Genomic DNA, 26,378 nt, shown 5'->3' on the forward strand with positions numbered 1-26,378 from the left:
TCTGTGTGATTCATAGTGAGTGGAACCACAGCAAAATGTAGCCTTATCTAGGCTAATTTATGTTATAGCATTTTAAAACTGGTTACTTATGAGAAAATAAATTGACTTCTAGTTATCCTGCAAACTTATAACACAATCAAATACACACAAATGTAATCAGGCGTCTGTTGATAAGCAGCAGAATATGAGTTCGTGTGCTTTGCTACAATTATTTTATTTTATTGGTGCTATTTTGTCGCTTAATGCATCAGATATTTGCTGATTTGGATTTCTGCATTTATATCTTGTTATTGAGTATGATTTTAAGCTTTGTTTTTGTATTATCATATAAGGAAAACCCCTATTTAACATATTGGCACATATTCCTGCCCTGAGATTAGGCTCAGGAGGTTATATATATATATATATATATATATATATATATATATATATATATATATATAGGGAGAACCTTTTAATGCCCTGAAGCATTCGTTGGTGTGAATACTTAATTCTGAAACTTTTATGTCGCTGTAAGCAGAGCTGTCATTTATCTCGGTTTAAAACGTCTGTTTGAATATGTCTGAACGGTTATTTTCTTATCTTTTATCATGTAGAAACTGTTGGCTATGATACAGGCTGTCCTATTTTTATATTATACCATATTGTAAACCGGCTGCACCGATGCTTCACTTTTCTGTATTTAACACTAACTTTTACTTTATATTTTGAAGTTTTCCTCTTATATTTTCATTTAAAACAATGTTAAGCTGTTTCACAAAATTTATGCCCATTTATGAAGTCATAATTTGTTTTTGCTGAATATTTTTTTATTCTTATTTCATATTTTCTATTCTAAGATATTGGATGATCCTTTTTTACTCAAAGAGGCAGCTTTTGTGTTTTCTTTTTTTTTAAATATCAGTCTCACTTTAGTATAATCCTGAATACTTTCAACATTTTTTTCAACATATCAGTAACATTTTTAACATATGGTGGAAATTATATATTTAAAAGACGCATGTTTAGATTATTTGTATTTTTGTTGTGTGTTGAAGTTTTGCTGATGTAAGTTAACTTTCCCTTAATTATAAGTCAAGAATTGGGCATTTGTAATTACCTATTTCGGCCAAAAAAAACAATTTTTCCCATTCAAAGATTCCAAATTCAAACAAAAGAGAGTAGGAATAAATCGGGTTTTGTCTGGGAAAGACGGAAGAAAGTTAGATATAATTAATGCTCTATACTTTTTATTGAATCCAAAATTAAACTTTTTGATTAAATGTTTTCTCTAGTTTGTTTTAGTAAAAGAAAATACAGTTGAAGTAACTCTGTGGCTTCAAGAATCTTGTGAAAACCCAGCCCACACTCCTCATCATCGCTGCTTTATCCACTGCCGTTCCTTAGAATGAATCATGGTGTCTGAATTCATTTATAACACATTGGATTTTTTCGTCAAACAACCCAGTTATGTCAGAAATCTCGTTGTTTGTTCCGATTTCACTTTCCAAACCATGAACGTCTTGAAAGAGCATTTCTGTGAAGGCTGAGATGCAGCTTTTGACTTTGACAGTTTCTGTCAGAATTGCGAGAATGGGCTGTAATTGCAGTGCGGCCCGTTTCTGAGGAAATGATGGACCGTTTTAAAAAATACTCGACTTCAAGTTGATTGAAAATGTCCTTATTGACCTTCCTAGATTCAGCTTTTGCTTCTCTGATGCGACTCCTTTTTACAACCTTGAAAACTCATTTTTATGGTTATTCAAATCTTTATTTGCTCAGTATATTGACTGTTTTATTAATTTGTTTATATACTTTAATAATCCTAAAGGAAATTGTGTCGCGTGTTTTCCCAGTGAGACATATTGAGTGGTATGAAGCTGTTTTAGGTCAAAGGTTTTCTTTCTTTTTGTTTCTCCCTGTTGCTCTTGCGTACCTCCGATGGTTTTGAGTGCCCCCTAAGGCGTACTTGCACCCTTGGGGCTTCTGCTACAGGGTTTTAATGCAAACCACCAACAGCAAATGTTTAGACAAAAATGTTTCTATGAAGAAATGTTTAAATTTTGCTGCAAAGGAGGCTTTTTTTTAGCAGAAATCAGAGAGAAAATAGATTGTCTTTCTGCTTGTATTTTTGTATGTGGAGAAATACGAGGCAAATAAAAGACAACTAGTGGAGTTTTGTCTTTAGATTAAAATATATATGTGAGTTTGATCGCCTGACGTTGAGAAAAAGCTTTTAAAAATTAAGTTTTTTTGCTATTTTACTCAAAGCTATGCAGTGGGTGACATTCTCGCATGTAATGTGGCATAAACAAAGTCATTATCTCCTGGAGGGAAAAAAAACAATTTACTCCTAAATAACTTTGAGAGCAATGCATGGTATGTGGTTGTTCAGCTCCGGCTTTCCTTAAACACTCTTGAGGGACATAGACGGGATTCTGAGGAGAATGTTTGCACAGCCCCACTGAAAATGAGTGGTTAAGTAAATAAATAAGTATGTTTTATTTATTCTCCTTTTTGATGAATCCTTGCTGTGATTCATTGCTAAAACCTATTTTAGTACCAAAAATTGTGACTTTTTGTAAAATCTTTTTTTTGCTTATTTGCTTGAGATGCTTTCACCAACTTTTCTGGAACAAATTAGGGATTTTTGTTCAGTTGACTCAAATTGAATCCTTGGAGCATCTGAGCAAAGATTGTGTAAGTGTAAACAGAAGCTCAAAACTCAAGAAATCCCTGAGGTATTCCTCAAAAGATGATGCTCCTGTCTCAATTTGACAACAGTGATGCCTGCACCAAAATCGAATGGTTTTGTTTAGCCGTAAATAGATTTTTGCTGTGTCATAAAATCCATTTCTGCTTTTTCCTCCAGCTGAAGTCAAGAGGGTGAAGTTTGGCGCTCAGGAGACCGGAGGATCTGATCAGGTCATGGCCAATCGAGGAGGAGCTACAAGACCCAATGGACCCAACGCAGGCAACAAGATCTGCCAGTTCAAGCTGGTGCTGCTGGGGGAGTCGGCCGTGGGGAAGTCCAGTTTGGTGCTTCGTTTTGTCAAAGGCCAGTTCCATGAATTCCAGGAAAGCACGATAGGAGGTGAGCCGCATGCTATAAGTTCAGTTGACGACGTATATTATTTTTATTTTATACTTTTAATTCCACCTGAATCACGTTTACATTAAGATGACAGTCAGTGCTAAGCCTGTGATTTTCTCATTTCCATCGCCAGCGGCCTTCCTCACCCAGACAGTCTGTCTAGATGACACAACGGTGAAATTTGAAATCTGGGACACAGCAGGTCAGGAGCGATACCACAGTTTGGCACCCATGTATTACAGAGGAGCACAAGCAGCCATTGTGGTCTACGACATCACAAACGAGGTACGGTCAATGCACACGTGAAGCCTTAAACACTGGAGCTTTGAGTTAACGTAGCTATTCAACTCTGAACACAATGAATTCCAACAAATTCTGAAGCTAAGCAGCTTTGTGCGGATGTGCAACGCTTTGTGTTTATGTAATTAATGTAAATTAACGGATTCTGAATCTTTATAATAGTCAAGTGTTACTTAATTAACGTAAACCAACTGTTTTTGACGTGGAAAAAGCTACTTTGACATAACATAGTTAACGTAAAACCACTGATCCTGACGTGGAGAAAAGCAGCTTTGTGTTGATACGCAACACTTTACACTTGTGAAGTGTTTACGAAATGACTAAAAAAGTTTATTCCAACGGGAGAAAAGCAACTTTGGACTGATAAACAACACTGTACAGTTGTAAAATGTTTACGTAATTAATGCAAACCGCCCGATTCTGACCAGGAGAAAAGTAGCTTTGTGTCGATATGTAACATTTTACTTTAGTGTAGTAAGGTTTTTACGTTATTATCGTAAACCAACTGATGCTAACGAGGAGAAAAGTAGCTTTGCGTCGATTTGTAACACTTTACCGTAGTTAAGTATTTTCGTTATTAACGTAAACGTTCTGACGGCAGTTTTGTCGATATTACAATAATAAAAACGGTTAAAGAGTTACGGTACTTCAAAGAGTGTGTATTAGTTCCTATGTTTATTTTCCCTTACAGAATTGAGCCTAAGTGAAAGTTTTGCTAACATGTATTTTCGTAGGAGTCCTTCGCACGAGCCAAGAACTGGGTGAAGGAGCTACAAAGACAAGCTAGCCCAAACATAGTGATCGCTCTGTCAGGCAACAAGGCAGACCTGGCTAACAAGAGAGCCGTCGAATTCCAGGTCAGACCTGCATAAATATATTATATATTTTTTTATTTATTTAGATTTGAACTGCATGAATGCTTGAAACAATTGTTGGATCTGCAGCTTCAGTCGTTTCTCTGTATCATTTCTACAGGACGCCCAGTCTTACGCAGACGACAACAGCTTGCTTTTCATGGAGACCTCAGCCAAGACATCGATGAATGTCAACGAGATATTTATGGCAATTGGTGGGTCACTCTGACATATCATTTGTTGCAATAAGAGACATCTTGATCAATCTTGATGCTTGTATTAAATTCCATTGAAGGTACTTGCCCAGTGGGTGTGTCACTGGGACTTGTGATTACAAGTCAGACAGCTCAGTTGTTTGCTTGGGTAATAACAGGGCGTTGACAAATATTGGAATCTGTCGAGCATGAGCCACTGCAGGGAGATGATCCACAGCGAAATCCAACCTTTTTACCTGTCATTTTATTAAACAAATGGAAAGCTTTATTGGTAAAAAAGTTAATTTTTTTTTCCATTGTTTTTAGCGAAGAGATTGCCAAAAAGCGAGCCTCAGGCTCCCGGAGCCAACAGCGGACGGAACCGCGGAGTGGACCTGACAGAAGCCGCCCAGCCTGCCAAGGCTCCATGCTGCTCCAACTAACAGGAAGAAGCGAGCGTTCCCCCCGACCTATATACTAGTTACTAATGTGGCTCGTGCCACCGAAGCTACTAAAACAATGTGTCAGTCATTGTTTGAAGCGAGAGAAGAAGCCCAATTAACCCCTCCGTTCTGTCTTTTTTGTTGTCTTTCCCTGACTTTTTCTTTACTCTGACCCGATAACGCCTCCTAACCACTTTGTCTTACTTTATGCCATCGACTCGTCTGTCAAATAGAAGTGATGGATTGAGAACAAAAGCAGACATCACTGTTGCTTAAGCAGATGAGAGGAATCCCTTTTACTGGAATAGCTTGAGGCCTAACTGCTGTTTTTTTTTTAAATGCATTAATCATTGTTTAGTTTTGTTCAAATCATGAATTTGTGAAAACCATTTTTTTTCTAAGGGGAACTTTAAAAAAGGCTTTTTAAAGTCTTTGACCCTATTCATCTCCTTCACTTCCATTAAATTATTTATTTTTAGTGTTTTTTTCCCCTCTCTGGGCTCCATTCTGGCTCCGTGCCTGCATGTAGCCTGTCCACAGCGGCATTGTGCAATGTTTTGCAGTATTTCCTCTTGAGTTGAGCGTCTGCCAGGACCAGCGCTGCCCAGCAGAACCTCTTCCTCACCCTGATGTGTTATGTCTTATCATAAATCGTGTTCTCAGACGGTTTAAGTCCAGGATGTTGGATTTATCGGTGTTGTCGGACCACTGCGGGGTTTGCTTAGTTTAAAATAAAGGGGGGGTGATGATTGGAGCTTTGCAATATGTATGAATTTATAATTATGTTGGAATGATTTGACATCTTAAGGAAGTGCTTTAGACACACTTGTGTCGTTCTTCTCAGTCTGGGCCTGAAACGGTGACTCATTTCATCTGTCGATGAAGCAGCGCACACATTTGTGTGCGCACGTTTGAACTCACATTTGCACAAAAAAACACACATTCACCTGCTCCGCCGAGCTCTTTTCTGATCTAGATCAGCACATATGCAGTCTGTTACACCTTATTGGTCTGTTTCCTGTACATGATCACAAAAACACACATGCATATTTAGATTTAAGTTTTTTTGTTTCGTTACAGGTCTGTCTTATTCATGTCTTGCACTAATGATTCTCATGAAATTTCTTTCCTCATAATTTCAGCCAGTGTGATATAAATATATACATAATATAAATATATAAATAATTTACTGTAAATATTATGTTGCAGTGTACCCTTTTTTTCTTTTTAACAACTAATGCTTGCTAGGGAGTTGTTTAGATAATCAAGGAAAAAAAACTGTATATTAAAAAAAACGAAGGCTACATTCTCAGTTTGGACTTCTATTATTTTGCTGTTTCTTTTTTCCCCACACAAATGGATGCATAATAATCAGTGGTGGTCTTTATAAATGTATGTAGTGTTATTAACAAAACAGAAAAAAAGATTAGCATTTATTTAGAATCCTTTTTCTCCAAATGAAATCTGTAATATCTGAACTTTAGTGCGCGCGTGTGTGTGTATCGAGACAATGATGCCTTGTTCTTCTCCCTGTATGTAGAGCAGAATTTCCATAAGCGCCACAATCAGATATCCCATTCAGAAGGATAAATATCCACCGACCTGGAACGTTGTCTAACGTTACCGGATTTCTTTTTTTATTTTATTTTATTCTAAAACCACTTAAAGATGGCTTTTTTTGGGTGTAAAGGCTTATTTGGAACAACAGATCATCTAAAAACGAGCATTTGACAGCACTGTTATGTAATGACCAAATCAATACTGAAATAAATGTGATCATTTATCATTGTGGTCAGACTTTTTTGTGTCGATTTTGAGGAAATTAAGTGGCTTTATTTTGAAAGTCTTTACATTTTTTGATGTGTTTTTATTTATTTATTAATGCTTAATTACACATCTTTTATTATTTGAAAAGTTGCAAAAAAATAGTTAAAAAAAAGTCACAAATGACCTTGAAATTCTCTGTTTGGCTGCATTTTGTGACCTCTCCACTCTTAAATGTGTGGGTCCCCGCTGCGCCCCCTAGCGGAGGAAAACGGCCCCACAGCGAGAAATTGAAAATAAGGATGAGCGCCATGTCTGATTCTCCGCTGGTGGAATAGAGCGGACGGCGCAGCGAGCTTTCCCCGGGCCTGCGGTCCCTGCGGGAGGCTTTTTCTTGTGGGGGGGAATCATGGCCGACAGCGCTGGGATCCAACAAGGCTCGCCGGCCATCGGGGCCGCCGGCCTGGTCCCTGCCGCCCCTGGAGCCGGGGGGACGGAGGGCTCCGGCGCCGCTGGAGGATCCGCACGTATCGTCGCGAAGAAGGCGCAGCTCCGCTCGTCGCCTCGGCCAAAGAAACTGGAAAAACTCGGGATTTATTCGTCATGCAAAGTATGCACCCCTGCAGCCGGCGCTCTGCTGGACCGTTGAAGTTTTTAATGCCCGTTGGTGTTGGAGAATTTCCCCCCAATAGTTCAGTAAATGCAAAGCCAGCAAAGGAAGCCATTGCCCCACTTTTTTCCTCCCCTTCATTTTTATCCTCCATGTACAAGGAGAGGGAATCCTGAGAACAGCGTGACGTTTTAATGTATCCGCTCTTCTACGCAGAGCCCTTCCCGCGAAAAAGTGTTTTATAGTGCTGCTATGTCAAAGTGGGGGTCGCCTCGCGCTGTTTTAGGGAGTAGAAAGCTAGCAGGGGTTTTTAAAAAAGGGGGGAGGGGGAGAATATCTGTGTGTGGTCGCGTGCGCGCTTATGGCCAGTACAGGAATTATTCCACGCTTCCCCGAGCCGTGTGACGGAGCACGGGGGCAAATACGGAGGAGGTTGTTGGGCTTGTGCGGCGGACGGTCCGCAGAGAGGGACGGGGTCTTTGTTTTGACAGGGTGACAGCTGCTGCGGTGGGCGGAGTTTGTTGTTGTTCCAAGGCGCATGCGCAGAGCAGCGTTGCCAGCTGACAGCGACAGAGGCGACAAACGCCCTCCTCCTCTTTTACTGCTTCAGCCCCCAATGTTGCCTCCATTTAAAAATGGGCTTCAAAGTGTTTAAGTGCCTGCTACAATAAAGTTAACTATTAAATTACGACGAAATTATTGTTTATTTTTTATTTATTTGACAAGTAGAGACTTATTTGATGGTGGAAGGCACTTTCTGTCATTTGAAAATCGCGTGTTTGTGACTACTGCCCCCTATAGGTTGAAGTCAGAAATTTATCTCAGTTAAACTGCAGATATTTAACGAAATATTTAACATATTTAAAGAAAATTAAGCTTTAAATTTGTATTTCTGAGTTTTTTTTTTAATCGTTGTGAGTCAGGAGCAGACAAAAAAAATGCAGTTTGAAGATATTGTAGTTATGACATAGAAAATACACAGGAAATGCCACAAGCTCCCTGCTCCTCCCCATTTGGATGCATCCACTTGCAGAGCAATAAATCCTTGCACTTCTTTGTTCCTGCTTCGCTGGATAGCTTAGATATTGCTCGCCATTTATATCCATTGTTAATGTTAGTGTGGTAGTCGGAGGGCTGTAAGCTGGGGGGAAGTGTGTAAACAGAGAACTCTCAGCCATTGGGATGCTCCACTTAAACAGTCCTGCCTACAAAATGACACTTTTTGCGTCATAATCAACATACTCAAACTCAAAAGACCAATGGAAACACTTTGAACATTGATTTAAAGATAAATCTAATAAGAAGAGGAGATATATGTAGTCAACTATGTCATCTTGACTGAATTACAATATGTTTTGTGTGAAGAAGTTTGAGTTCAGTTGTTTATTATTGTACTCTTAAACATGAAAAGTAAAAAAAAAGCTAAGTGAATGATTTAAACTGTATTTTTGACAGGCTGAGGGGCCCTGTAAATGTAATGGCTGGAAGAACCAGAACCCCCCTCCCACACCCCCTCAAGCTGACCAGCAGACCAACACAGTGAACCTGCAGGAGCCCTGCCGCAGCTGCTCCCACACTTTAGGTAAATCCCCTTTACTGTTTACCATTTTTTTACATTATTACAAGATTCCAGCCTCTGTCCTCCTCACAGGCGATCACGTGAGCCATCTAGAAAATATATCAGAGGAAGAAATGAACCGACTTCTCGGTGTAGTCCTGGATGTGGAATACCTGTACACGTGCGTCCACAAAGAGGAGGACGCTGACACTAAACAAGTCTACTTTTCACTCTTTAAGGTAATTTTCTTCCTTTTGTTTTGGTTATAAACGCTGTTACCTCACTCACAAATGTGCAACTTGCCTTTCAGCTGTTAAGAAAATCCATCCTACAGATGGGTAAACCGATGTTGGAAGCACAAGAGAGTCCTCCTTTTGAAAAACCCAGCATTGAACAGGTAAAATAAAGACGTTCGGATATTTATTTTTAACTTAAATATAAGATTCATTTAATTTTTCTTTTACATGTTAACCCAATAGGGAGTGAACAACTTTGTCCAGTACAAATTCAGCCATCTACCATCAAAAGAGCGTCAAACCATCATGGAGCTGGCCAAGATGTTTCTGAACCAAATCAACTACTGGCAGCTGGAAACGCCGTCTCAGAGGCGCCAGAGGGTTCCGAACGAGGATGCGGCCGGATATAAAGTCAATTACACCAGGTACCGAGCATGAAGCCATTCATCCCACCCAGGCTTTTGTCAAACCCATCGATTGTATATGAGAACTGACCGAGTGAATGTGACGTCACCCATAGAAAATGGTTTACGTCTAGCTCCAACCATAAAATTAGTCACCTTTTATTTTGTTGGAGCCAGATGACATCAGAAAGATGTGATTGTTCTAAATCAGTCTGAGTGGATGTTACTATGGTAACCACTGTCACCAATCAGGAGTGAGCTTGTTGGAAGGCCACACCCCTTCCACTTTAAAGCAAGCTTCAGATAATCTGTCAATCAATCGTTTCGACCTCTATAGTTAATAGATGTTTATTTCTCAATAGAAGTCTGTAAGATTTTAGCTTCTTGGAGCCAGCAGGTACTTCCTGTTTCGAGGAGTCACTCAGTCCAGTTCTCATGTACAGTCAAACCACAGAGACTCAGAAAGCAAAAGAGTGCCCCCCCTTTCGCAGGTGGCTGTGCTACTGCAACGTGCCGCAGTTCTGCGACAGCCTGCCGCGATATGACACCACCCAGATCTTCGGCCGGACGCTGCTGCGCTCCGTGTTCACCGTCATGAGGAAGCAGCTGCTGGAGCAGGCCAGGCAGGAGAAGGACAAGCTGCCCCCAGAGAAGCGCACGCTCATTCTGACACACTTTCCAAAGTGAGACAGCATTTGAATAAACCATGCAGCTTTTCAAAAGTCCTGTTTTAAAAATCATAAAAATACAAACTTAAGGAAATAATGCAAAACTAAAATATTATTACCCCAAAATAGCTTAAAAAAACACAACACTGGGGTGTTTTAGAAAGGTCAAAACATATTCTCAATTCAATTAGTTCAAGCTCGGTGTGATTATTAAATTATTGATTTAATTGAATAATTTTTCACATTTTTATTCCAAAATCAACTTTTCTACGTATTGTTCGAGCGTTTCCACAAAGCTGGTTTGATTGTGTATCAGATTTCAGAGAGACAAAAATCTGAATTTATTGAGGATAAAATCATAAATAAATCCTTAATATTTTAAAGAAAGCAGCTGTTTTACTACATGTCACACTTCATTTCTTCTCCCAGGTTCTTGTCTATGTTGGAGGAGGAGGTGTACAGTCACAGCTCTCCTATCTGGAGTATGGAGTTTTTGGCAGGAACGACAGGCGGGCAGATTCCTGTTCAGACCGGTAGTGAAAATAAACCACTTTGTTTGTTTGTTTGTTTTTGGTGTCCCAAGCTCCTGGGGTCAAACCCTTCTTGATTGAAATCCTTTTGCTCCTTCTTCCCTCAGTGATCAGCGCTCCCCCAGTCACGAGGTCGCTGTACTACAGCGCCAGTCCGGTTTCGGTGGAGCCGTCCACGTGCGGAAGCGTGAGTCCCGCAAGGAAACCAAACCCTGCTTTGGAGCCAAACCCAGGTGGGAAGCCAGTTTATGCAAAATCCCCCATTAAGCAATAAGAAAAAGCATCAGAACCAACCTGAAACCTCAGAGCAGTGATGACAAGTGGAAAGACTGCTGAGTAAGAAAGTATCGTTTTAGGAAAATATCGCAATGTAGGATTTGGCAATACTTGTATCGATTTAAAATGCTGCCACGGCGATATTTAATTAATTATTTATAAGTAAGCATACGTCAGCATCTTACTTTTGTTTTCCACTTAAACGTAGCTATAGTACCTTTTGACTTTTTTCTTAGTCATAATAAAAAAAGGTCAAATATTGTCTTTGGTACTTTCTCAGGACATATCCGGATATGTATCACATCGACAGACACTTGTTAATACACACCCTTACTCCTGAGGCCCTATTTTCTACAGATTCATTTCAAATGCTTGATTTGCATTATGTGACTAAAAAAATGTCTGGATTTAGTCGTAGTTGGAGAAAAACGTAAACCCTCTGAACCCCTTCACCACGAAGAAAACAAAAGACCAAGAGTGCTGGGGGACATCCCCATGGATCTCATCAACGAAGTCATGGCAACCATCACCGACCCTGCCACTATTCCAGAGGTAGCTTTGAATCTCACATAGTAGGATTTATAATATCGACCATTTCCGCTGATTTACACTTTTTTTCTTGTTCAGACAAGTCTACTGTCAGCTCATTCGGCCCGTGACGAAGCTGCACGCCTTGAGGAGCGGCGAGGAGTGATTGAGTTCCACGTCATTGGGAACTCCCTGAACCAAAAGCCCAACAAGAGGATCCTGATGTGGCTGGTGGGGCTTCAGAATGTGTTCTCACACCAGCTGCCCCGCATGCCAAAGGAGTACATCACGCGGCTGGTCTTTGACCCGTGAGTCTGCGTTCTCCACCTTGACCCTACGGTGAGTCAGTGACTGAGTGGATGACTGAACGAGTGTGTTTTCTTTTGCTGCAGGAAGCACAAGACGCTGTCACTGATCAAAGATGGGCGTGTGATCGGGGGAATCTGCTTCCGGATGTTCCCGTCGCAAGGTTTCACAGAAATCGTCTTTTGTGCGGTCACATCTAACGAGCAAGTTAAGGTAAGAAGACACGCTGATTTGTTTCCCAGTTTGGTTCGGTCTCTTTTTGAACTGTCGCCGTTTGGCTTCAGGGTTACGGAACCCACCTGATGAACCACCTGAAGGAATACCACATCAAGCACGAGATTCTCAACTTCCTCACATATGCGGACGAATACGCCATCGGGTACTTCAAGAAACAGGTATTCTGTCCTAAATAGACATAGGAATAGTCCTAGATATATGAATTGTAATATAGGTAGGAATAGTCCTAGATGAAGGAATTGTCCTAAAAGTAAGAATAGTCCTAGACAGGAATAGTCAGAAATAGGAATACTCCTAGATGAAGGAATTGTCCTAGACGTAGGAATTGTCCTACAAATAGGAATTTTCCTATACGTAAGAATAGTCCAAGGCGTAAGAATAGTCCCAAATGTAGGAATAGTCTTAGATGTGGGAATTGTCCTAGAAATAGGAATAGTCCTAGACATACGAACAGTTCTAGACGTAGGAATTGTCCTAGAAATAGGAATACTCCTAGATGTAGCAATTGTCCTATATGTAGGAATTGTCCTATACCTAAGAATGGTCCTAGACGTAGGAATTGTCCTAGAAATAGGAATTGTCCTATACGTAAGAATAGTCCTAGATGTAGGTGTTGTCCTAGACGTAGGAATGTCATATATGTAAGAATAGTCCTACACGTTTGAATAGTCGCAGAAATAGTAATTGTCCTCGATGTAGGAATTTTCCTAAATGTAGGAATAAACCTAGATGTAGGAATAGTCTTAGACATAGGAATAGTCCTGAACGTTGGAATCGTCCTAATCGTAGGAATAGTCCTAGATGCAGGAATAGTTCTAGATGTAGAAATAGTCCTAGTTGTAGGAACTTCATCTTCTTGTTAGTTTAAGAAGATGCAGCACAGAAAGTCATCTATTCTTCCTTTATTCTGTGCTAAATTTCTTACATTTGCTTTCAGGGTTTTTCAAAGGACATCAAAGTTCCCAAGTCGAAGTATGTGGGCTACATCAAGGACTACGAAGGAGCCACGCTGATGGGCTGTGAACTCAACCCCAGCATCCCCTATACCGAGTTCTCTGTAATCATCAAAAAGCAGAAGGAGGTACGTGTTAGAGTTGGAGCCGTGTCCTCGATGCTTCTTTTCTGAAGTCAAACTCAACCTGGTGTCTTTCCTCCCTCTCAGATCATTAAGAAGCTGATCGAAAGGAAGCAGGCTCAGATCAGGAAGGTCTACCCAGGACTGTCCTGTTTTAAGGACGGAGTCCGGCAGATTCCCATTGAGAGCATTCCTGGCATACGTATGTCACCATCACTGATCACTGTACAAAAAGCTTTTCCCCCAACAGTGACTTCATTTATGTCCATCTTTTCCACAGGAGAAACTGGATGGAAGCCTGCAGGTAAAGGGTAAGGTCCTAAGCATCTGCCTCAGAATTGAAAACAAACTACAGACAACATTATTCAATTTCTGCATTTCTCTTTCAGGAAGGAACTGAAGGATCCAGACCAACTGTACAGCACTCTGAAGTCCATCCTCCAGCATGTGAAGGTGAAGGACAAACCCATAAAGACGTGCACACCACATCCTACGTGGTGTTTTTTTTTTTTATTCTATATTGCGTGTTTCAGAGTCATCAAAATGCCTGGCCTTTTATGGAGCCTGTGAAGAAAACGGAGGCCCCAGGTTACTACCAAGTCATTCGCTTTCCCATGGGTATGTATGTGTTTAAGAACAAATGAGGAACTCAAGTCAGTTAGTAGATTTAGTTGTGTTTTTTAGCTAAGTAAAAACCAAATGTCAGGATAAAAGTGAATATTGTAAACTTAAAGGGGCCTATACCATGCTTTTATTTAGTCTTTCAGAGTAAACTAACTCCATATATATGATCATAAATTACCTTTGACACAATAAAGAACAAATTATTTATGAAATACAAGTTATTTTCATTAGTTTTTTTTTCTACCCAGTAGTCAGACGCCTCGATCTCTGAGGCATCGCCTTTAGCTGGTTGTGGGTGCCGCCCATTTCATGACATCGACATAGAGCCGGCCTCTACAGAAGGTCTGCGTTTCGCCCACAAAAACAAACAACATCCGAACTTTTGCAAAGATGGATGTGCATATTGTGCAACTACCTTTAGTAGCCCTGGATCACTACACGGGTTGTGTGTTCTGAGATAGCTAATCGGGGATGCTAGTGGATGATCACCGCTAGCAGAGCAGCAAAGTTAGCCGCTAATCATTGCTAGCTGAGTGGAGAAATTGGGTTTTTGTGTTAATTTGGGCACACTCTCTCTGAAAAAGGCTGTTCTTAATTTGTGACATCAGTTTGAGAACCTACTCATTTTTGTGGGTTGGGAGGAGCTGGTGCTCAGAGCACAGGTTTTTAGAGGAATTCTCAGAAATGCACGAATGAATTAAAATACCTTGGGGTTGTTTGTAGTGAGGAATGAACAGTAGAATAATAATAAAAAGCTCAAAAAGTTGGTTTTGCATGGTAAAGCCCCTTTAAAATAAGATTGGTCAAATTTCCTCATCCAAATGAGCTGCTCCTGCTACAGTCTTAGAGATGCATCCCACTATTTTAAAAGTGTTCCCTTTTTTTTTAATTGTGCAGATTTTAGCCAAAATTTAAAAATCTGTCATTTTCCAGGACATAGTTCCTGCTGAGCGACTGTAGTTCATTAGAAATTCCCCTCCGAGTTGTGGGCGGGATCATTGTCACGGAGCAACTCCCGCCCCCTTTCCCATTGCTGAGAGCTTTGTTTGCACACTCTCCTGCTAGCTTACAGCCACAGCACTAATGTAACATTATGGATTCACCTGTAGCTGTCTAAGGAGATGCAGAACAATTTAACAGAACGTCATTTTTTGTCTACTCTCAATTCACCACAAAAAAAAAAATGCATTTTTAAGCTTAATTTTCTGTATATTTGTCATGAGAAAAATGCCACACAAACATCAGAGTGGGTCTTTAACAAAGTTTAATTTTTCTTGGTGGGGGGTGTAAAACTGAACTAAACTGGGGCTTGGAGGTGCCGTTATTTCTCATCAACTGAAAACTAACGTGCCACCCCTTCATCCTCTCTGCCAGACCTGAAAACCATGAGCGAGCGGCTGAAGAGCAGGTACTACACCACACGCAAGCTGTTCATGGCCGACATGCAGCGCATCTTCACCAACTGCCGGGAGTACAACCCGCCGGAAAGCGAGTACTACAAGTGCGCCAACCTACTGGAGAAATTCTTCTACGGCAAAATCAAGGAAGCAGGTCTCATCGAGAAGTAGAGGTCGGAGGAACGTTTGAGAAGAACTACTGAAGAACATCAGTATGCTGGACGAGATCCCGGATGAGGGCTTTTATTTTGAAAGGTGAAGAGATAACTTAAAAGTATTTAGACTTTTTTGTTTGTATGAACACAAAGGACTTATTTAACAGAAAGGTGCTGTTGTCGTCCATATTTGACACTGAAAGGCAGCACAAAACGACTTTTTTTTTACACTGCCTCTTACACTCACTTGACTCAGGTAACGTAGTCACGTGAAGGAGCCGAGGAAAACGGCGGTTTACCCGTGAAGTAAAGGATGAGCGTGTACAGCACTAATGAGGTCAAAGTCTACGAGTTCGTTTTGCCAAGAAGAGGAACTGAAGATGTACAGATTGTAACGAATTGTAAGCACTTATGCCAACTGTATATTTTAAATATATATAAATACAGTATATTTTCTTTTCCAGAACTATTTTTTCCAGCAAGCCACAAAAAGGCAGTTTGACTATCAAAATGCACTTTTTTTTTTCCAAGTATTGGTTCATACTTGTTTGGACATAAAGATGACAGTAATCTAAATGACTAATTTAACCATCTTAGAGTTTATTTATGTGCTTTAATTTAGAAGAAAAATAATTGCGCTCAAGACAATGTCTTAATTTATTTTCTTATTTTTGTCAAACGTACAAAGATGAAAAACTTTATACTTTGGAGTTGATGGAGAAGGTGCAATACAATGTTTTTTTTTCTGTTTTGTAAAAAAGCTGTTTGTACTTTTCAGAACTTTTTTTAATGTCTAGAAAAAAAAGAATCTTATTCTCTTTGTACAATTGGTTTTAATAATGTTGAAGTAGCCTATTTTATAGAGTGAATAAATGAACATGATGCTAACTTTGTGTTTGAGACATTTTTTTAAACATCAGACAAAGCGACACATTAATACATTTTTAATGTTTAGCATCAAAACTACAAACGTTTTTGCTACAAAAATAGAAGAAGCAAAAAGTTTTAAAAGCATGAAGTACACACAATTATGTGTGAAAACTTAATTTTAGGAGATATAAACGCCTTAAACAGTTAAATGATTAAAAAACGTAACAAGTCGTCTCAGCGACATCCAACAAAAGATTCGTTGTATTTCTCGAACACTTGCTGGCTGCTGCTGCTGCTGCTTTTCCTGGACATCCGCACTGATTTTCTCCCAGACTTCTGCTTGAAAATAGGAGAGCGCAGGAACTGCAGGTCTGTGTGTTTGTCGCCACGCCGAAGTTTCCTGTCAGGAAGGGTAAAAATTAACGTTAGGATGGATACTGTAGAAGAGTATTCATGCAGATCAACAGTTTGTAAGCATTTTAACCCTTTAACTACCCAAAAAGAAAAAAAAAAAAAACACCAGGAAAATGTATTTTTTCTGCTGCTTTTTGCATTGGTACGGAACCCCTAAAGGGAGATTAAACTTAAGAAAAAATAATTGAAGTAAAAAAAAATTATTTTTTCTAAAAATACTTAGGGGATATGTAAAAAAAAACTTTCTGGTTACTTATATATTAATTTCCACTCATTCTTTTGTCCACATTCCACGTTATTTCTTTCTTTTATAAGGTAAAATACAAAAGGAAGTGGGAGACTTAGCCAGCAGGAAGTGGCTACTGCGACCTTGAAGGCGAACGTACGCGTTTAACGAAGGTTCCTTGTAGTCGACGGTCAGGGTGCAGCGCCGCTTGCGTGCTGGGACCGGCGTGGAGCATCTGGCCTCCGAAGAGCGCTTTGTGCTGCAGGAGAACTTGCGGTAGGCTGCAGGGGACAGATTGGTCACAACACACAGACTCAAGCCCCGCCCCGCCGTCCTGACACCAGCCCCACCTGTGGAAAAGTGAGGAAAGGTGTGACGTGAACAACAACAAAAGAAGCAGAAGTGAAATAAAGCTGTGCTCTGGGAAATTGATGAGAAAAAAAAAGAAGAAGGTTATCAGTAAATACTCGGGATTCTTACATGGTTTGAGTCCTTTGAGCGTTTGGGGAGCTGGAGCTTCACAAGAGCCGTCTCCATAGTTGTTCAGGATGTGGTCGATTCTCGTCAGTTCAGCTTCAACCAGAGGACTGACGGAAAGCAAACTGTCCGCCATCTGCTCCCTTTGAGGCTCTGAAACAGAGAAAATACACTTAGATTATTAAAAAAAACTATTTTACACCAAAGATCTCAGTTCCTGATGTGAATGTTAATTCTTTGAAATCTGCATTTCTGCTTTTTGCTGGATTTTTGTTGTTTTTCATTCCATCACAGACCCTGACTGAAGCTTTGAGGTAACATTTCAGGAAGTTCGACTCACTTTCTTTTTGCTTCTTTCGATCTTTGGGACTCTCAGAGAAGTCTGATTGAGGTAACGGGGAAGGATTCTCCTCACAACTTTCAGCTTCTGGAGCTTTGGGGTTTGAATCTTCATCTCTAAATACTAAGAAAAAGAGAGAAGGAGTTTAAAATGATCACTGAAAATACCTAAATTAAAGAGCAACAGCAAATCAAACTGGTTAAAAATGTAGAAGCTTGCCTGAGAATTCCTGCTTTGGAGGGATGTTTTCTTTCTGTCTGAACGCTTTAGAGAGCCGGCCTCGCCGCGTGGTGATGGCTCTCTTCTGGTCAGGGGGCGTGGTTTGCGCCCGCTGAGTCCTTTGTGGAACATACAGGCTGTCGTCTGACTCGGAGGATTGCGATGGCGAGCTGGATGTGTTCTGGTCTGAGTTGGTGGCTGAAGCTTCAGCTTGTGGCGCTTCACCGGTCGGTGAGGACGGCTGGCTGTCGTCCGGCTTGGCCTTGAACGGGGTGACGTGGTCTTCCTCTTTGCAGTCAAAGTCGAACGTGTCGTCAAATCCCAGCGACGAGTTGAGCTTGCTGCTCTGCGGTGCGTGTCCTGCTTTGGCCCTCGCCGCCGATCGGTCGCGGCTTTTGGAGCGGGCTCTGGGTTTGGGATTTTCCCAGGGTTTCTTTAACGGCCCGCGCTCCGGTTTGCGGCCTCGCTCTTGTTTCTGTGGAGCCGGTTCTGGTTTAGAGCGAGGAGGCGGCGGCTGAGCCTGTCTCCTGTTAGGCTGCTGTCTCCTCTTGGCAGGCGGAGGTTCTGGGGTGGAGTGCTGCACCGCCTCAGAGCGGCACGGATCAACCGTCTCTTTTCCCGCTCGTTGCTGCTTTTGATCCGGGCTTTTCACTTCACCGGGGATGGGACTCAGAGCCGACTCAAAGCCAACTTCCAAGTCCGTCTCTGTTAGAAAGGTTTGCTGCACACACTTAGACCTCCGCCGGCTTCTCCTGTCAGCACGCTGACGCCGCACACCCACCGTGGAAGGCAACACCACCTCTTTGGCCACGCTCGAATGTCTGGGCTTTTTCCCTGGTGTGGAACCTACAGGACAAAAGTTTGATAAAAATACCAGCCATGGAACAATAAAGTAACAGGTTACAGTGCTACAAACAGTTCTTGAAGAGATAATAGTCTTTGAAACCAATTCTAACTTGGATAGCTTTAGAAAAATAAATACACGTTTCTTTTAAAAGGGAACACAGATCAAAAATAAGAATCTGTCACATGTACAAGCTATCATAGCATTAGTGGTATATAAGGCCCTAACATAGAGGTCTGCAACCTGAGGCTCCTCCATTGTGTAAAATTAAATGTTTTTAATTTTAAAAAGTAATTGCAAAAGTCAAAACAGTTGAAGGACAGTAAATATCACAGTTATACTAATGCATTTTGCTTGATTTCTGGGTGCCATTTACCACAGAAAATCAATAAGCAAAACTAGAATGGATTGTAAGGCTGTTTTGAATAAATTCAAGGATTTTAGGGGAAACTTTTGGTTTGAAAAATCCGATTAGTGTCACTTAATTAGCTCTGATTTCATTTTGGTTTGTTAGATTTACACATTTCTGGCAGAGAGGCACCACTCACTGTAAAGTTAACAGTTTTTTGCTTTTGATTTTTTTTTCATCACTACTGACATTACACTCCCTTTTACTACATTTGCTGACTTAAGATGATTCTAAGTGGTACAGGGTGTCTTTTATTTTGAAAGGAAGTCATGCAAACATGTCAAAAGTTGTAAGTCAATTCATATTTTGAAAAAAACAAATTTTCTCTTTATATTTATATACAAAAAACAGCTCAAAAATATTCATCACTTTAGCATCAATAACATAAATACAAATAAGTATCTTATTTTCAAATAAAGAGTGAAGTGAGACTTTGTGGCTCCTATTATGTTGTTGTCAGTGAGAAATGTATTCAAATGGCTCACCCCTTCCCCCATAAGACAAAAAAATAATCTGCTCAAACCCAAAAAAGGAAAAACCTAAAACTTGAATTATGTTTAGAATTTACCTGCACAAACTGGTGAAGATTCCTCCAAAGTGTGCTCATCCCGCGAGAGAGCGGTCCGCTTATTTCTGACAAATCAGGAGCCGATTAACAGAAGAAACTCAAGGAAAATATTTCTTGATAAATTTCAGACTTACTTGGGTGAAACCATGTGTTGGTGTGGCTCAGCAGGGACATCTGGAGCTTTACACTAGATTTAAACATGAAATATATATTTTTAAAAGTGAGGATTTTAACATAAAAAAGATCCTAACCAAAGCAGGCTTTGTACCTCTGCAGCTGCAAAGGCTTCCTGCTCCTTCAGCTTCCTTTTGAGCAGAATCAGGTGAAGGAACAGGGCTTGCTGCTCCCGCTTCAGCTGCAGGATGACGGCGTTGGCCTGCCGGACTTTCTCCTTCTCCGCTTCCAGAGCCACGGCCAGCGCCTTGTTGTTCAGCTGGACGCCCATCAGAATGGTGTGAGTGGAGCTGGGCCCTGGACCAAAAGCATTAAGTTGGAATGACAATCATTGTGTTAAAAAAAAAATCAAAGTCCACGACTCACCGCTGTTTTTGTTTATGTTTCTGGGCCGTCCCCTGTTGGAAGACGCACTCGCCAGCCGTTTATTCCTCTTCTCCTTCATTCTCTCCTTTATGTCCTCCAGACTGTCCTGGTAGGATTTCTTTTGGGCCCGCTCTTTCGCCATATCCGTTCGTCCTTATAATGCAGTTCGTGTCTATAATAAATGCGAACTATTAGAGCATATTTTGAAAAAGAAAAAGCTCACTTTCTTAGTTGAAGTGCTGCTAGCTTTGTAGCTAGATTAGCAAGCTAGCAAACAGTTATCGTTTTTCAAAGCGTTTTCAAAAACTATTGTTTAACAAAGTAAGTTAAACTTAAATATACGATGGAATATCCCCACGAGTAAACTACAACTATTTAATTAAAAAAAGCACAAAAATAGTACATTAAGAAAGAAAAATAACTATTTTTAACGCAGCTTGCCCGTCCATGACATGAAAGTTGTTGTTTAAATCGAGAGCCACGATTACTGATTGGTGGAACTTTGAGTTGACGTCACTTCCTCTAAGTGCAACCACATTTAGGGTAGGTGGCGCTGTTGGAAACAGAATGAAGAGCACGTCCCACCAATAAAGTATACTTTTTAAAGTATTTTCCCAAAAAGGCTACGTGTACAAAATATTTGATTTAAGTCAAGCTTATCTTTTTTAATGAAAAAAATCACATAGAGAAACTTTTTAGTTTCAAACTTTATTCAAATATTGAGAAGACATACAGTAAAGAACAATGAAAAAAACATCTTTTTTTTCAAAATAAGCGCCAAGGGGTAACAAAAGTAAAAAAAAATTTAAAAAAAACACACACACACACACACACACAAAATAAATGTCACTTTATGTTAATCTACACAGCTGAGATTAATTATAGGTTTTAACTGCTTTTCTGTCAATAACAGATTAAATAAATAGTGTCTTCTTTGAATTAATTTAGCATTTGTTTAAAAAAAGTTTTTTTTGCTGAATTTGGTTTTATGAACATAATGTTTTGTTCATAAAATTAGGACATTTATCAAATACTATTGTGAAGATAACCACTTAGAGATAGACTGGTATTCTATACTTTTTTTAACTAATATGTTTATAATATCATTACTGGTAAATAAAATAAAAATAAATACTAATATTGTTACATTTTATCAACCATCTAAAAATCTATTTGAAAATTACAACTTTAATGAAAGCATTGTACCTTTATCTTTTTTTATTAATCTTATCTTATTTATTTTTTCTTTTTGTAATATAGTCCATTGTCTGAATATGCATATAGTTTGTTAGTTAATTACCTTGGTTTTTTTTTTTTTTCTTACGTCTCCATTCAGTTCTGTCACAATTTTTTTTAGTAATTGACTAATGATGCTGGAAAAAAAATAGAAGCCTATTGTCCACGCCTGATCCAGTGGGAGTGTACAGCAGACAGTCACCCAGCCCTGGAATTATGTGATTATAACTATGAGTATAACTATGAGTATGAGTAACTATAACTATAACTATAACTATAACTATAACTATAACTATAACTATGAGTATGTCTACAAATCTCCCTTGCCGAGTTCTTGCCTTTCAATTAATAGCAAACAAATTACATGGGAGACTTTGGAGCCACTGGGACAAGATTACTTAATAAATTCATAGTTTTGATAATTCCATGGAAGATTAAAGTTTAAAAAAAGTAAATTGGATTAGTATTCATCAACATCATCATTAAATACCATCAAAATTAGTATTTGTAACTGGCTACTGTTGATAATTGCTTTGCTCTGTAGAGTGCAGAGCTGCACATGTTTGGAGCTGATAACTGTGTTAATCTCAGAACCTCTGACTGGCTGTGTTTGACTCATGTTCCTTAAGGGATTTTTCTTATACTCTCAAGGTTTATTTAACCTCAGATTACAGAGAAACTTAATAGTTTAATCAATTATCAGGTGCAGGCTAATTTTGAATTGCTCTGGTTGGTCTTTTGGGTCTGCTCCCATGTGTCCAAGCCTCCTGATTCTGAGATTTATTTTGTACGTACAGGCTTAATAATTGTCCTGCAAACATTGGATTACTTGATTGTACAAGATGAGTCATGACTTCATTTGATTCAAAAGTCTAAGTAAACATGTACTTATTTGTTGGCCAAAGTGCACAATTCCTGGAAGCTGTTGGAACAAAAAGCTGTTTTTTTTTTTAGATTTATCAGTGATGGTTCTGTTGAAAGTCTAAATTGTGCTGTAATGTCTAAAAGCATTTAAGACAAAGAAAGTAGACTGATTACATGGTTTGACCACCTCAGTGTCCTTGTGGTAGAGTGTCTGCCCTGAGACTGGAATGCTGTGAGTTCAAATCCCAGCCGAGTCATACCAACGACTCTTAAAATGGGATTCAGCGCCTCCCTGGTTGACACTCAGCATTAAGGGGTTGGATTGGGGGGGTTTAACCACCAAATGGTCCCTGGGTGCGGCTGTGTCTGTAGCTCATCGCTCCCTCAGGGGATGGGTCGAATACAGAGAACAAATTTCCCTTATCGAGGTGTGTGACAACCGATGGGACTTTAACTTTTAACAAACAAATTCATAAGTTGTAATCAGATTACATGGGCTACATTCTGATTACTTCAATTGTAATTAGATTACTTAAACTGTTTAATAGATCCTGGAAGAATACAGTACATGAACACTATTTCCTATTATTTGTGCAAACAACATTGAGAACAATGTAGCAGCATGAAAAAGGAGACGCTCATTGCTGCATTTTCCCATCTATTCTCAGCTATCATTACAGTAAAGAGAAGCAGAAACTGTTCAAATGTCCACCAAATCAGTCTATCTAAATCAAAAATTTTGTCAGGTTTTGTAAACCTTTTCTATGTTGGTTTGATAATGTTTGTTTTTTTAGGAATTTTAGTTGCTTAAAACAAAATTTTATATTTATTTTAACAATTTATATTTTCTGTTAACTTCTTTTATTGAGCTATTCTTCCTACTTCTACTTGCTCAAATATACGTTTTACTTGTGTTTATTACTTTTGGCTACAATAAGTTACTTGTATATCTTTGTTTGTAAAATTTGGAACTATATACTACAGGGATGAACACTAATTTACTTGCACTTTATAAAAATACAGGCGTCCTGTATGAAAGCCAAAATCTACGCTGTAATAAAAGCTTTATTGTTTTTAAAATCTTTATTATTTCCCCCCAAAATAATGTTGTAATACTATTTGGGAGTAGCCTTGCAACAGACTGGCGACCTGTTCAGGGTGTACTCTGCCTTCGGCCAACAGAAGCTGGGTTGGCTCTAGCACCCCAAAATCCAAAAGAGATTCTACAGATTCTGAAAATGGATGGATGGATTGATGGATATTTGGGAGTATTAAAAAATCTGTCTCATGCTATACTCAAATTGTAGTCCAAAAAAAAAACAAAAAAACAAATAAAGTTACACTCATTCTAATACTCTTCTACACTTTGATAATGTACTTGAGTAGTTTTATCTCCACTTTTTTTTCCTCTTACCAGAATAAATGTTTGGATATCCGATCTGCTTTTACTTTTACTTGAGTAAAGCTATTTTCAAGTGAAGCCACTCTGAGTTCAGCTGCTCTGTGCAGTTCTGGCGTCTATCTAAACGAGACTGGAAACGTTTTGAAGGTAAACCGTTTTATTGGCAGAAATTGTGCATAAGCCAATTTATAATAACACAATAATAGTAATAACCCTATGACAATTTCTATAATATTTGATGCATTTCTGAGACCCTTAACTAACATGATCCAAACTTTCCTCAAAAAACATTTTATTAATGTTTTCTGTCCTGTAGTTCATCATCGTTGCACTAGGGGCAGTAGAGGGGCTTTTGCTGGACATTTCAAAATGGCTGCTCCCATGAAACCTGAAAAACACTCTTGGCGGGAAAAAATTAGCTGATTTTCAAAACTTTATGGTGATTAAAACTCAGCTTATTATTCAGTTATTCATATAAAAACTTGTTGTATGAAAGAATGAAATGTTTTGTTGATATTATAATATAGTTACACCATGTTTAAAAATGTGTGAATCAAATCTGAGGATAAATAAGGTGTTTATTCCCCTGAACACTCACCTCAATATTTTTACATTGTAAGCTAACATTGTTGTGAACAATAATTTACCAAATCACTCAATATATCATTTATTATAGAATCTATATCTCACATAAAAGGATTTGCAAAATTATTTTGTGGATTTCTTCATAGGGCTTAAAAAAACAAAAAATGTAAAAAGAAATTCATTCAATTCTGAGATGTTCTGTGATGCTCTACAGCAGGGGTGGAAAACTCTAATTTATTTCATTTTTGCTCATTTAGTCCTCCATATAGATCGTGGGCCAAACAGGATAAACATTAATTGAACACTCTAAAACTATTTTTTAAAAACTTTAAAACTGTAACTTTTTAACATATTTTTGAACTAGATATATATTACCTGCGATAATGCTATGAATGCTGTAAGCTGAATATGGCCGCTGAAGATGGTAGTGCTGATAGCTGAAGATAATGAAGTTTATAGTTAAAAACGCTGGAGCTGATAGCCAGCTAAAATATTAGCTACATGGCTAATTAGCCTAAAAAATAAAAATAAAATAAAATAAAATAAAAAACAGCAAGCATGAAGCTGAAAAAATAGCTAAATTTCAAAATATCCTAAAAATGGCAAAAAGCCTAAATTAGCCAAAGCAGATAGCATGTAAATATTAGCCTAACTCCAAAACAGGCTAAAAAACTTCAAAAGGAAAACCTTAAATTAGCCAAAAAAGCTAGTATGTAGCTGAAATATTAGCTAAATTCCTAAACACCCTAAAAAAACTTAAAAAGAAAATCCTTAAATTACCCAAAACAGCTAGCACGTAGCTAAAAATATTAGCTATCTCCAAAACAGCCTAAAAAAATTAAAAGAAAAGCCTAAATTTGCCAAAGCAGCTAGCATGTATAGCATAAATATTAGATAAACTCCAAAATATTCTAAAAAATCTTAGTAAATGGCAAATAGTTCAAAAAGCTACCAGAATGCCAATTTTTAAAACTTTTAAACTGTAACTTCTTAACATAATTAAGAATAATAAAAAGGCATGACTCTTATTCCTGAATAAATCAACTTAAACCTTAAAAAACTTTCAATATTAAAAATATATTTTGTAAAAATTATGCAAGTTAGAAATTAGCGCAAAATAAAATCAGGCCATTAATAAGAATAAAATAAAATGGTCTGGAGGGCGCTACATAATTTACCTTAAGGCCGGATCCGGCCCATGGGCCTTGACTGACATTTGTGCTCTACAGGGTTAAGTACGGATTGTTGGGTTTCCGGCACAATTTTATTCTTTAAAATATGGCAAAGGCATGTTTTAAAATGTCATTTTACAGACAGACATCAGATGCACAGCTGTTGCAAACATATTGTGTTTGGGGGTAAATCAAAAACAACTTAGTACAATCAGTATATAGCAGTTAGGCATGGTGGCGTAGGTTTTTTTTCTTGCATTTCCACAAAACATCACCACAGTTGGACTGCAATAAAAAGACTGCAATAGCTAAGGCTAGGGTTGGTGTAAATAGTTATGTGTAATTAGCAATATTCGTTTTGCTGGATTAACCGTGTCTATAACATAAACTATGCACTAAAAAAGATGTGCCATTTTTGCATCTTCCAATGCTTTGTGGAACAAATATGTCATTGTAATGCTGTTTCAAAGACACAATTTTCCTATAAAGTGCAGCAATCAAACCTGTAATGATGCACTGTTTGTGGATCTCCTGCCCAAAGCAAACAGAGGCAACACTTGTGTCCTCTCAGCAGTCAAATAGACCAATGCAAGTGAGTGCATGTCCTTTTTTTCTACTATAAGGATAAAGACGGAGAGGGAAGCATGGAAATGTATAATGTCAGAGAGACAGCCAGAGGGACTCCACAGGTTTTTGCTCAGCTTGCTTTAATGGACAGATCCATCACGCTGTCACTTCCCTGCTACCTCTTACCATGTCAGCTGCCTGGAGAGAAACTTATTATCACAGGTACACGGAAAGGTGGAGCTCATTAAAACAAGATTGAAGTGATCGTCGGCGAAGAATAGAAACCCCAATGCTTGAATGTACTATGAAAAAAAGGAAGACGCTGCTGTGTTTAGTGTGTTGACGATGTGTTTGATGCTATCATATCAGCATTTAGAACACATAAATTCAGCTCTGTCCAATCAGATTTACAG

General features: G+C 38.9%; 3 protein-coding genes across 5 annotated transcripts in view; 2 read left to right on the forward strand and 1 right to left on the reverse strand.

Annotated features, from left to right (window-relative positions):
- rab5aa (RAB5A, member RAS oncogene family, a) overlaps window positions 1–6,650 on the forward strand; it is an 8,194-nt gene extending 1,544 nt beyond the window's left edge. The window contains exons 2-6 of the mRNA XM_024298976.2: window positions 2,852–3,073; window positions 3,207–3,358; window positions 4,108–4,230; window positions 4,349–4,442; window positions 4,749–6,650. Coding sequence (XP_024154744.1) covers window positions 2,908–3,073; window positions 3,207–3,358; window positions 4,108–4,230; window positions 4,349–4,442; window positions 4,749–4,864 — 651 coding nt within the window. The 5' untranslated portion in view covers window positions 2,852–2,907 and the 3' untranslated portion in view covers window positions 4,865–6,650. The remainder of the gene's footprint in view (window positions 1–2,851; window positions 3,074–3,206; window positions 3,359–4,107; window positions 4,231–4,348; window positions 4,443–4,748) is intronic.
- Window positions 6,651–6,761: 111 nt separating this feature from the next.
- kat2b (K(lysine) acetyltransferase 2B) lies at window positions 6,762–16,120 on the forward strand. The gene is made up of 18 exons (XM_024299532.2): window positions 6,762–7,238; window positions 8,694–8,820; window positions 8,890–9,035; window positions 9,107–9,193; window positions 9,276–9,457; window positions 9,928–10,119; window positions 10,534–10,637; window positions 10,742–10,867; window positions 11,323–11,462; window positions 11,538–11,746; window positions 11,831–11,957; window positions 12,029–12,139; window positions 12,919–13,062; window positions 13,144–13,258; window positions 13,337–13,367; window positions 13,446–13,509; window positions 13,590–13,674; window positions 15,055–16,120. Exons 1-18 carry the CDS (start codon window positions 7,038–7,040, stop codon window positions 15,246–15,248), a joined length of 2,385 nt encoding a protein of 794 aa, XP_024155300.1. The 5' UTR covers window positions 6,762–7,037; the 3' UTR covers window positions 15,249–16,120.
- A 41-nt stretch (window positions 16,121–16,161) lies between these two features.
- sgo1 (shugoshin 1) lies at window positions 16,162–20,639 on the reverse strand. 3 transcript variants are annotated; one of them, XM_024299543.2, is made up of 10 exons: window positions 20,363–20,638; window positions 20,140–20,292; window positions 19,868–20,070; window positions 19,734–19,786; window positions 19,600–19,664; window positions 17,779–18,624; window positions 17,560–17,682; window positions 17,223–17,372; window positions 16,903–17,092; window positions 16,162–16,502 (listed from the first exon to the last, which is right to left on the reverse strand). In XM_024299543.2, the coding sequence occupies exons 2-10, from the start codon at window positions 20,279–20,281 to the stop codon at window positions 16,337–16,339; spliced, it is 1,938 nt and encodes a 645-aa protein (XP_024155311.1). In that variant the 5' UTR covers window positions 20,282–20,292; window positions 20,363–20,638; the 3' UTR covers window positions 16,162–16,336. The 3 variants fall into 3 exon arrangements, with proteins under 3 accessions (XP_024155311.1, XP_036070045.1, XP_036070044.1); XM_036214152.1 differs by having other exon boundaries at window positions 16,903–17,023; window positions 20,140–20,639; XM_036214151.1 differs by having other exon boundaries at window positions 20,140–20,638.
- Between the last annotated feature and the right edge of the window lie 5,739 nt (window positions 20,640–26,378).

The sequence above is a fragment of the Oryzias melastigma genome, linkage group LG11 (assembly GCF_002922805.2).
Source record: "Oryzias melastigma strain HK-1 linkage group LG11, ASM292280v2, whole genome shotgun sequence".
In the NCBI taxonomy this organism is placed as follows: domain Eukaryota; kingdom Metazoa; phylum Chordata; class Actinopteri; order Beloniformes; family Adrianichthyidae; genus Oryzias; species Oryzias melastigma.

Excerpts from the sequence above, each read along its gene's own strand:
- kat2b (XM_024299532.2), top strand. The coding sequence starts at position 7,038 with ATGGCCGACAGCGCTGGGATCCAACAAGGCTCGCCGGCCATCGGGGCC. Across the intron at positions 13,510-13,589 it reads CCATCCTCCAGCATGTGAAG|AGTCATCAAAATGCCTGGCC; the intron begins GTGAAGGACAAA and ends TGCGTGTTTCAG. Across the intron at positions 13,675-15,054 it reads AGTCATTCGCTTTCCCATGG|ACCTGAAAACCATGAGCGAG; the intron begins GTATGTATGTGT and ends CCTCTCTGCCAG.
- sgo1 (XM_024299543.2), bottom strand. The coding sequence starts at position 20,281 with ATGGCGAAAGAGCGGGCCCAAAAGAAATCCTACCAGGACAGTCTGGAG. Across the intron at positions 19,787-19,867 it reads AAGCCTTTGCAGCTGCAGAG|TGTAAAGCTCCAGATGTCCC; the intron begins GTACAAAGCCTG and ends GTTTAAATCTAG. Across the intron at positions 16,503-16,902 it reads AAGGAACCTTCGTTAAACGC|GAAACTTCGGCGTGGCGACA; the intron begins GTACGTTCGCCT and ends CCTTCCTGACAG.